The following is a 12,390-nucleotide window of genomic DNA, read 5'->3' as shown; positions in this document are numbered from 1 at the left end:
TCATACAATGATATGATACGCTGTATTGTTACTTTCTGAATTTCTATACATTATCACATGCAAATTAGGGGAGTTATGTGATATTAGATGTTATATGCAATATTACAAATTAACCAACTGTCAAAAAGTAATAAACTCTGTGGGAGAACATGTTGAGCAATAAATCATTTATTATCATTTTAACACTTTTTCCGAGTAGCGCAGGCTGAAGCCCAGCTGCTTGCTTGCTGTATGTTGCTATGACAGAATACGAGAGATGATAATCACTGAATTTACATATGATACTTATTGTTGCTGTCCACAAAAAAAATTATCTCAATTTTTGTCCATCTTTATTTAACATTTCAACACAGGAAAATGTCCTTTACATTCTGTGAAAAAAGACCAATGAGTGAATCAACAGGAATGTCCAGAATCACTTGGAATAAAATCTCTTTATATTAAACATTAAGGGTTAAGAATGTTTTTGTTTTCTCCTGTAAACTTACTATTTTGACAATATTTGTTTTGGACAGTGACAATATGTTGCATGTATTTATTCATTTATTTATTTATGTATCCACACTTTGCCTTTATTACAGCTTCTATTCATTTAAGGAGACTTCTTTCTTTCTTTCTTTCTTTAAAGTTCAGTCTTATAAGCTGGTTGCATTTTCTGCCTCTTGTGATCCAAATAATCCCAAACACATTCGGTGGTCCTGGACTCTGAGGAGGTCAGTCCATTGTTCTGAAAACACCAGCAGCTTCTTTTTTTTATTTTTTTCTTTTCTCTGTAACAGCATGTTGAGCTCTTGTTACAGTGGAAGGATGAACAGAAACACCTGTGGATGTTTTTAGATCTGAAGAGTGGAGCTTGATTTTCTCCTCTCTCTCAAAGATGGAAGCTGGGTTTATCTGATGGTGACAGTTCTGGTGGTCATCCAGGGCTTGCAAGGTTGTTAGGAGGCACACTTTCTCTGTATCTTCTAATCATTTTTTACCCTTCAGTTTTGGAAACTGCTGTTTTTCCACTTGACTTTCTCCTTCTTATGCAAGTGGATTATCTCATTTCTAATTAATGAATTACCTTGTACTTAATGTCCATTTTGACTGGACACTAAATAAATGAAGGGCGATCGCTTACGTTTGTAATTACATTTACATTTAAATGAAATGGCAAAGCAACAGTAACTTTGAAGGGTTAAAACAAACATATCAAATAGTTGCCCAGCACAACACAGTGTCAGAAAACTGCCAGTATGTTTTTGACTCTACACTTCAAAGAAGCTGGTGGGCTGAATAACCTCACATTAACCTGGATTAGGAGCATTTCGGATGCCAGTGCAAAATAAATAATAATAATAACAGGAATGAAATGTCAGGGTGGAGCGTCTGGACGTCTAAAAACCATGTCTGAGTGCATAATCCCCATGTGTAATTGTGGAAATATGAAGAATGAAAGGCTTGTGGCAGTGTCTGAAGGAGTGTGGGGGAGTTTGTTTGAAATGAGAGAGAGAGAGAGAAAGAGAGAGAGAGAAGGGGAGGGTGAGAATGGAGAATGGCCTTTAGGCTAAAAAATAAAGTTCGAACCCGAAACGCGTTCAAGATAAACTGTAAAGCCAGTTTCAATCAGAAGCAATGAAGATAAAGACGACTCACATTCAGCTGATACTCAGAACTCATTTGATCTCACATATGTTGCTAAAATATGCTGACAACTCCATTTCCACCCTGTTTTAAGATATAAAACCTGCTTTCTCGTACAGCTGCCATCTGCAGTCTGGAACAGGCAGCCATCAAAATGTTTTTGTACAAAGCAAGCCAACCGAAATAACTCAAAGGGAGCACAAACACTGCACCGCTCAGTGAAAACACGTGGGATTCCAATGATAAATCACTCAGTTTGCTGATTCACCACGTATTAAGAGAATACATTTAAAGTTTAATGTCCATTGCAAAAACATAGCAAACTACTTGTCTATATTTACGTAACTGTTCTGTTCTTTAAATTGTATTCCACTGTCTTTCACTACTGCACTTCTGGCTTTTGATGGTTTCCCAGCATCATATGAATAGTCATGAACTTTAAGAGTGCATTAGGGGTGAGTTTGCGATATGCATCACAATATTTAGATAATTTAGATGATAAAACCATGACTTTTTCAACACTGCACATTCCATCTGTCCCAAATCCAATTAAACAGAACTAATTATGCTCTCTTTGCAACCAAATATGCAGTTTCTGGTGCTCTTTAAGTACTAGCGATATCCACAACATGCCCAGAAAAGAGTATTGTGACCTTATATTAAATAATTTTTCACAATAGCAATACATATTGTTATATTGCCCACCCCTAGGTGCCTTTAAATTTATAACAACTCTTTAGCCACTTGCAGTTCCTAGGCTTATTACACCCTAAGGCTACCCATATTTGGTTCCATTTGACAATGCAGCTAATTTTACTTATACATCATATGTAAATTTTACGTAATTTTACTTATACGTCATTCTATTGTCAGTGTCAGTATCAATCTTATCATTTCTCACTCCATGCTGGAATTAACCCCTCTAATTGCCAGGCCCCACCGGCAGGCCCAGAGTTTTATTACACACTTTTATTCTGAGAAAAGCTCAGCCAGTTTGTACTGAAATCCCTGTAGTTACTGAATAATAAGCCTTAGTATGTAATAAGCCTGGGATTTTAAGGAGCTAATAAGCTGTAAGCAGACTCCGCTGCTCGCGGAAGATATGTTTCCCTTCAGAAAGGTAATAAATGATGATAATGGTAATAAATATAAATGCGGAATGACTTACTGGGTATCTGCTGGATTCTGTGGACCACCACAAAGGCGTCAGAAAGCCCCACCTTCACCGGATGGTTGACGGAGCTGATCTTAGTGATTTGAATTGGAACCTGTTACCACACACGAAACACAGAAAGAAAGAAAATATTCACATTAAAAACTACATTGATGGCTAAAATGAACTGAGGTAGTGACAACTGATAAAAAGCAAAAAATAAAGAAAAATACTAGGAGTTTTTTTTAGCAGTATTTTGTAACTCCTTTTTTAGCCTTCATGACCACCTCACACCATTCAGTCAGTGTTCATTATGTCATCTGAAGGACAACAGTCCCATGCTTCCCATCACTAACACTAACTGTACACCAGCAGGTTGGATATAACAGAGGTCTTCAAATCCGGCACTTGAATCCAGGCTCTGGATTTAATGTCCAGATTTGTCAAACCAGAAAAAAAAACATTAATCCAGGACCGGAAACTGAATTCAAGGTCCAGATTTGTCGTACCTGCCAGTAATTACAAAATCCAGGACCAGAAACTGGATGCACTGTCTGGATTTCTCATAACTACAAGGGTGGACAACAGGCTACAGTCTGTAATTCTACACCTAGCGGACTTATAAGGTAGGTGGAGCTTCTAAGTACAAGGCAAGAGTATATAATAAGCTGGCAACTCAGTGTACACACATCTGAGCAATTATTTTTGACAAGCAGTGTACATACCCGCAACCCACAACCCATAACTACTATAAATTATTCAGTAAACATTATAAAACTAATTGCTATGTTGTGTAGTTCTGAGAGTGAGGAAGTGCAGTGTGTCCCCATGTACAGATCATTTGGGTTTATAGCCCATTTGTCAAACACAAGACATAATTGTATCTGGCCCACAGAATTATTTTGATTTTCTATAAATATTAGCCCATTTCACAATGCATTGCACTACAATCCCCAGCATGCATAATGTGCGCTCCCAACAACAATCAGTTACACCTCAATTCTACACAATTCCACAGCCGTCATTTCACCCTAGTTGTGACACACTAGTTGTGCTTTCAGCTGCAGCTCAACCAACATAAACACTTAGTATCTCAGAAATTGATCCCAAGAATGAATGAACTTGCAGCAAAGAAAAGATGACAGATTTGTAGATCAAGCAAACAGGTAGGTTTAAACGACCTACTTCCAGGGCACACTTAAAGAGGTTTATCTGTTACTAATGTAGCCTGTTGACAGATATTTGTTTTTTGAATATTTCAAAGTTTAAGGTTTACTACAAGTGTGTATATTTTGCTGTTGATGTTTTGCTGTATTTTGAATAGACAACGGCCAGTTTGGGTTACAGCGAAATTTTATTTATTTATTTAAAAATGAAAACATGAGTGTTCTCTGGTCCACGGATATGTTGAGATTTTTTAATATGGTCCTGTAGTGGTTAAGCTTGACACCCTTTTAAAGGGCTTATAAACTCGCATTATTCAATATATGCATTGAAAGTAGAGCTGTGCACAATAAAATTCAGCAAGATTTCTGCCCACAACTGACCGATACAGTATGCTGTAGTAATGAGCTGCTGGCCAAATACTATGCAGTAAACATAAACCATTATTATCAGATCATACAGGATCGAATAAACATTAGTCATTTATTGAATAAACAAGTATTTCTGTTTTAATAATTAGAGATTTCTTCTTAATAATTTAAGAATTAACAGTGACATGAAAGGTTTGGGTACCCTTGTTTAAATGATTTTCTGAGTGAAAATAACACTTCCTCTACAGTGTCCAAATATCTGTACATTTTAGCGCACAATTCCTGTTCATTTGCTGACAAAATTATAAAATGTAGCATGTGCAAAAGCTATTGCACATTTGTTACCTGTAGAGGATGTGTTGACTTATTTTCATGTAGAAAACCAAGACAACATATCATTTTATCTACTGTAACTAGAATTTGCTTAATAAGCGTTCTTTGCACATCTTCCAGCTTCATTTTCTCAAGCCTCGAGCAGGCTTTCAGAGCACTGCTTAGAATTGACATCATAAAACCTTGGCTGTGTATAATGGATTTTTAATATGTAAACAAAACGAGTTACATAAACAAAACAAAACAAACCCCAGTCTTCATGCACAGCTCTTACTGAGAGTTTTGATTAGAGAAAGTAAGGAAAGTGAAGGGAAAGAATTCAAATCTTCAGTCTGGATGACTGAAGCTCCAACAGTTTCCAACAATCACTTACACAGATAAATACATCAGTACAAATGTGTACATACACAGTAACTTAACATAATAAGGAAGAACATTCTCGCAATTTAATGGACGTTAATGGAGAGATTAAGTGATTTTGGAACATTTTGCTCCATTTATCAGGAAATTTTGAAACACTGTAAAACGCCAGTGAGTTTTATATTTTATGTCAAAAATAAAAACCACATGTGTTTTTGTCAAAACAGCACAAATAATTTATGCAATTAGAATAGTTACGTGTTTCACAGGCAGGCCCTGATCTTTCCTGCCAAAGCAGCTAAAATTCATTTTGTAGAATCTTTTTCTCTCTTTCGGGTCTAAAGCAATTGAGCCAGAGCTTTCACGACATCTAATAAAGGTGTGGAGTCTCCTCTGGAGAGAGTTTCAGAAAGCAGAGTCGAGACTGATATAGGTCCTCTGTACAGTTCAGCTACAGGATGCTGCACTCGTATCTCCAGCAGCTTTGTTAATCAGGAGAGAAACAAAATTTTCTCTCACTTCAGTGTAATATTCATATTCAATATTCATGTAATAATGAGAGCATTATTTTTATCACAACCGCTACTACTGAGAGGAGTCTGCACTGTGATTGCAAACACAGAATGAGATGAAAAAGGAAAGAGGACGAGAGATAGAGAAAGAGAGCTGGACTGAGACAGAAAGAGAGCTGGACTGAGACAGAAAGAGAGAGAGCAAAACACAAAATCGCTTTATAAAATATGATGAACATCAACACTGTCATACAAAAACCCCTTGTATAATTTTTTTAATGTTCCTATTTTTTACACCATTTGAAAATGTCACTGCCCTTTACATTGTGTGAACATTTAATGAATGGATCAGTAGAAATGATCCAAAATGACTTGGTATTAAGATCTTGTTTAATTGACATCTATTAAAGATGAAGTTGTATGCAAAAGCTTGGGCACCCCTGGTCACATGACATGCTGTGTTGATTTTCTAAGTAAAAAATAAGTTAGCACATCCTCTACATGGAACAAACTTAAGCATGGCATTCTTCTGCAAACTGCAGTGCACAGTGTCTATTTATGTGCTGAGTTTAACATATTGGAAAAAAAGGAAACATGAAATATAAAATATAACTTTTGCACAGGCCACATTTCATGATTATCCCCCCCATATTTTAAATTCAGCAAATAAACAGTAATTGATATGTATTAAAGCATGCAGAAGGGTGTTCTCTGCAGAAAATATATTAACTTATTTTCACTTAGAGAATCAACGGGCGCCCCAAATGCATAGGATTGTGAGAACGTCTTTTTGCAGCCTCCTTAAAAGATGCCATTTTAGAAACAGGAGCGTTTAATATGACAGCAATGATGTACAGCGATCAGATGGAAAGATCATACATCATAGAGGAAAGAGGGAAAGTGAAGAGACAAAATTAAGCATAGAAAACACAAAAGGAAAGATATGAGAAAAGCATCAGACCTCCTTGTAGGCGAAGATGATTCTGCCGTCGCTGTGCAGTGTAGCCTGGAAGGTGAAGCTGCCCAGACTGTACGAATCCTGAAGGTGAACGTGATCCCACTGAACCACCAGTGCAGTCCCTTCAAACACAAACACACAAACACACACACACACACACACACACACACACACACACATTCATATATATATATTCATATACTCATTATAATATATTCATATACATGCTATACTCTATTGCTGCCTTCCTCATGGCTGATGGAGATTTGATTCCCTGCCTGGGTAAGCACACCATGTACAGTGGCCTTTTCAAAGTGTAACTAAGCTTGAAACTTGTCCCAAAATCCACTCTGTATCATGATATATCTCTGGTTTTAGGCTTTATAACTCAGGAACAAGTTACCTTAGAGCCATGATACACATACTATAACAGTCAGCATATCATATCGTATAATATCAACCATCTCTAGCAATAGTGGTTATAATAAGCAACAGAATAAATCACCATCAAAATTCTTGTGTTTGCAGGTTATAGGCACTCTACTCTAGACACAATTTCTGAAAAGATATCTAAAATTTTTAGGCTGTACATGCAAAAATTCCAAAAATTTAGGAGATGCAAAATTTGCCAAATCATAGAGATATCACAAACAATTCTTAGCATTTACATATCAAAATGTGACCTGTCAGAGCAGCCTAGGGTTTTCTGAAAATAATAACATAGGGCATGTGTGAGTATGTAAATGTCACTACTTTGTAACTGTAACAAAAGATGGTAAAATTAGCTAGGATTAATTGGGTTAAGAGTAAGTTTTTAGGAACACTGACTTCTTGTACTGGTAATGCAGCCAGCTATTGTGGTATTTCTGGTTAAAAATTATTTTATTTGGACATCTGATATCACTCAAGCCTAATCTGCGTCTTGCATTCACTTTGAGCATGTTTCAGTGGCCTTATATACTCACTGCCACTCATTCACTCCCCCCACTGAGCACATGACTCCTCCCACTCATTATTTTGGTGCCAAATAACAATCAATAATAATCATTTGATTACAGCATTCTAACAGGGGCATTATGTCGTGATGTCATGTCAAGCATGTCCAATTATTTTCTGTCATGAAATGTAATGATAGCCATGTTGATTTCACAGAGAGGCCTAAAATGAAATAACTGGATGTATAGGGACTACAATCAATGACATAAGCTGATCTGTGGGCTGATTTTCTTCATTTGTTCCAGTGACACCACAGACTGATCGATTACCTGCCTGCCAGTGTGTGTGTGTGTGTGTGTGTGTGTGTGTGAGATAGCATGAATTTGTTAGTGTGCATGCACAAACTGGAAAAGCCTTCAAAAGTGTAGACACAGAAACACATGCACTCTCTCTCTGTATATATAACTGTCTCTCGCTCTCTCTCTTTCTCTCTGTATCTAACTCTTGGCATTAATATGGATTTCCCCCCTTTACAGCAGTAAAAGCCTCCACTCTTCTGTGGAATACTCTTCTTTCCACAAAATTTTGGAGGTCAGGCAAGCACTGAAGTTGGACGAGAAGGCCTGACTCACAACTGATGTTCCAGTTCATCCCAAAGGTGTTCAATTGAGTTGAGGTCAGGGCTCTTTGAGTTCTTCCACACCAAACTCGTCAAATCACGTCCTTATGGACCTCGCTTTGGGCAAAGGGGCACAGTCATGCTGGAACAGGAAAAGGCTGTCCCCAAACTGTTGCCACAAATTTTCTGTCTTTGTATGGTTTAGCATTAACAATATCCTTCCCTGGAATTAAAGGGTCTAGCCCAAACCCTGAAAAACAGCCCCATCCCAACCTGACTGTTGGCACTAAGCACTCCAGCAAGCATTGTTATCCTGGCATTTGCCAAACCCAGATTCGTCTATCAAACTGCTGGATAGAGAAGTGTGATTTATCACTCCGAAGAACATGTTTCCATTGTTCCAAGTCCAGTGGCGGCGACCTTTACACCACACTAGCCTATGCTTGACTTTGCACATAGTGATCTTAGGCTTGTATGCAGCTGCTCAGCCATGAAAACTCCTTTCATTAAGCTCCCAATGCACAGATCTTCTGCTGATGTTGCTGCTGACTTGTGGCAGCAACATCCTAGTGGCATCCTATAACAGTGCCATGTTCAAAGGTACTGAGCTCTTCACTACGCCCCATTCTACTGCCAGTGCTGGACTATGGAGATCGCATTGATATGTGCTTGAACCAATGGATGTAGCTGAAACACTTGAACATAATAATTAGGGCCATAACTTTTGGCCATACAGTGTAACTCTCTTTCAGTATCTAACTCTCTCTTCATCTCTCTCTCTCTCTTCCTCTTTGTCTCTTTTTATATCTAACTTTTGCTCTCTCTCTCTCTCTCTGTCACTAACTTTCACTCTCTCAGTCAGCATTTCTCTCTCTCTCTCTCTCTGTCACTAATTTTCACTCTCTCAGTCTGCATTTTTCTCTCTCTGCCTGTATCTCTCTGTATATCTCTCTGTATGTATGGCTCTTACCATTGTCGAAGTAAATGACGGTTGAATTTCGGGACAGACTGGGGTCAAAGTTCGCCATGAGTGGTGCGATGTACTGTGTGGCCGTCAGCATTCTGTGTACGACGTCTCCAGTGTAGATGAAGCCTGCAACACACACAGGTGAAAAGGTCAAATTCACTAATACATTTCAAATCAAATAAAAAATTTGAACATAATTCCAACGTCTCAGAAATCAGGCTCTTAATTACGCTGCTTCCTGTGTGACAGTGCTGAATGCTGAAATGCATCTCCTCTACTGTCCATCTCTGTGCTTCTCCAGTGCTTGGAGAGGTAGTGACAGGCATGGGTATTCACATATACAGATACTCAAACTCAGCATATGTTTAATTAATCTGAAATTCAAATAAGAACACCTGATAAGATACCTTTTATATGTTTTTGACATACTGTGTGACACAGAACTGCAGAGACACAAGCAGCTGATATTCCATCTCATGTTTAGCAAAACTACAAATTTGTAGGTGTATGTTATACAAGTTATAGGACTCAATTAGGATGATCAGTCTCAGATGCTCCATCCACAAGGAAGCAGATATCTTTTGCACACAAAACTGACCACAAGTATCAGGATTTTGTTGGCTGCATTCTGAGTGGCTATTCACATGGCTTTGTATAGATCATTCCACCAAATTGTTTCAAAGTTCTCAAACTCCTTTTGGACTTGTAACTGACTTGGACTTTACACTAAAATCCTTTTATTTTGAGTGACCTAATACCTTAATTATGTCCATTTTATTAAAACAAGTGACTAAACAGTCAATTTTGTCACTACCAGAACAATCACAACTCTACAGAAGCTTTCACTTTTGTGTAGTGACTATTTCAGTTAATTCTGAGCAGTACTTAAAAATGCTAGCCAGTACATGACTAGCAAACACAGCTTTGAACATGTATGTAAAATCATACGATTTTTTATTAAAACAAAAACAAGTTTACGTAGTTGCAGAAAAAATGTTTCAGTAGTGACAATTCTTAAGGTTACACACTGATTTTCAGACATTGGGACACATTTACTTCTAAACAATGGGGTCTAACTGCTAACTGTTAACTGCTGGCTTGCAGTCTCATTTCCTGCTCTAAAATGCAGGGGTGTGGCTCAAATAAGGCTCCACCTATGGACTAAAACTGTGTTTCGGAGGTGATGAAGTTTTTTTAGTTAAAAACTAAACTCATGTATAATATAAATAATAAAAACAAATAAAAAAGATTTTAAAAAAGATGATTTTTTTTCAAGTAGATATTATTTTCGCAAGATGAAATTTAGGAGTTTTGGGACAGACGCCTGCCAACAGAAAGTACCCTATAAATGATGATTTTGTATATATTTAGCTCATTACTATTTCAATTAATGCCTTGGGTTTAAATAATACATCATAACATGATCCTTGTAAATATCTAAGGTCTAAATAATGAATTGTTTTTAAAGATTTTAGAATAATCCATATGTACTTCCATGCATTTTTTATAATTTGGACGGGAGACAGAATTTGGTTATGCCAGCTAAATTTTAGTCAGTAATAGTGAACAGCTGTCTGCTCTTTACATTGTGATGAGCAGCAGAAAAAGCCTCTTGCATGGTGTGCAGCAGCACTTTGACAAGCAAAAAACAAGCTTGATTAAAGCAGTTCCCAGAGCCTAGAGAAGGTCTAGTATTTGTGTTTACTCCTGCTCCCAGCTAGTCCTTAACGTTACACCTGGTCTTACTGAAAAATGTAGGTTAACAACCATTTTGTGCAACATACAGTCTTAAAGTTTTGCCCCCAAAGTTATGACCAACTTAGCTAAACCTGTTGCTGCAACCAGGCCCTGTGTAGTTACACCTAAAAAACAAAGATAAATCACTAAATCAATCGAAACAATCAGGTACAGATCAGCTCCTCTGCAAACCACATGCAATAAACAAATGTTAAGTCTTTCATGTTATTCATAACATTATAACATCATTTCTTGTTGGAATGTTTGAATACTGTTGTTTTGAAAATGTGGATATTTAAATATCAGAAGTGGTTAAAATGCCCATCACTAATTGAGTGTGATTGAGTTCTCAGACGAAATGACCTGCAGAACACCTGCAAATAGCCAGTTATTCTTTTCTGGAGATCAAAGTCACAGATTATCCCATTAGCATATCAGCCCATTTCATACATTCATTCTCTCACAGTTACAGCTCCTGCAGTGACGCAGAAAAAAAAAAAAACAGTTCTCTGGCTCCTCCTTACTCATCTCTCCATCCTGGCACACAGCCAAGGCCTGCCTGCTAGTGATTAATTAACCAATTAACCATATAAACTCCCATCACTTTCAGTACCTTCAGCTGAGTCATTCACTACCTTGTGCATACACATGCCACACACACACACACGCACTATTACATGAACATACAAGCATTTCAATATACAGTCACATGCAAAGGTTTGTGCACCCTGGTCAAATAATATGTTCTGTTGATTTTCTAAGGGAAAATAATTTACACATCCTCTACAGAGAACACACTTAAATGTGGCATTTTTCTGCAGATTTCTGCACAATTTGTATTTATTTAACATTAAAAACATTATGTGTCATAGGACACATTATAAAGAAACTGTACTAGTGCACTAAAATGTGTAGAAGTGTGTTTTCTGTAGAGAATGTATGTTATTGTAACTTATTGACCAAGTAACTTTTGCAAACAACTGTATATGTCTGAGATGGGATGGAATGAAAATTTCCTGTTATGATATCAGATATTAAATTATCAGGATTTTCAATAATATCATGGTAAAAATTCTTCACGTATACTGAATATAATATGCACTGAAAATATTTCCCTCAACATTGTAATATTGAGAGACTTTTCATAGTTCTTTATAACACCAAAATAATCAACTGCAATTTAAAAAGTTATGAAATGACCACGGGCGGCACGGCGGCACGGTAGCGCTGTCGCCTCACAGCAAGAAGGGCCTGGGTTCGATTCCCGGCCGGGTGACTAGGGTCATTTCTGTGTGGAGTTTGCCTGTTCTCCCTGTGTCTGCGTGGGTTTCCTCCGGGTACTCTGGTTTCCTCCCACAGTCCAAAAACATGCAGTCAGGCTGACTGGACATGCTAAATTGCCCCTAAGTGTGTGTGTGTGTGTGTGAGAATGTGTATGTCTGTCTGTCTGCCCTGCGATGGACTGGCGACCTGTCCAGGATGTATCCTGCCTTCCGCCCAATGACAGCTGGGATAGGCTCCAGCACCCCACCGCGACCCAGAAGGATAAGCGGTTTAGATGATGGATGGATGGATGGATTTTCCTCATAGCATTGCTAGCTCTAACAAGACCTCTCGCCATCAGTTCTCAATTTTTGAGAGGAACAGTTTAGAA

General features: G+C 37.8%; 1 protein-coding gene across 1 annotated transcript in view; it reads right to left on the bottom strand.

Moving 5' to 3' along the window:
• The window catches only part of plxdc2 (plexin domain containing 2), a 176,281-nt gene that overhangs the window by 65,852 nt on the left and 98,039 nt on the right, over window positions 1–12,390 (bottom strand). The window contains exons 5-7 of the mRNA XM_036596551.1: window positions 9,003–9,125; window positions 6,481–6,599; window positions 2,795–2,894 (exon numbers count right to left, since the gene is read on the bottom strand). Of these exons, the coding sequence (XP_036452444.1) occupies window positions 2,795–2,894; window positions 6,481–6,599; window positions 9,003–9,125 (342 nt within the window). The remainder of the gene's footprint in view (window positions 1–2,794; window positions 2,895–6,480; window positions 6,600–9,002; window positions 9,126–12,390) is intronic.

This window comes from Colossoma macropomum, unplaced genomic scaffold (genome assembly GCF_904425465.1).
Source record: "Colossoma macropomum unplaced genomic scaffold, Colossoma_macropomum, whole genome shotgun sequence".
NCBI classification, from domain to species: Eukaryota; Metazoa; Chordata; class Actinopteri; order Characiformes; family Serrasalmidae; genus Colossoma; species Colossoma macropomum.
Note: the sequence above shows the minus strand (reverse complement) of the source record. Positions and strands in the feature narration are given on the sequence as shown.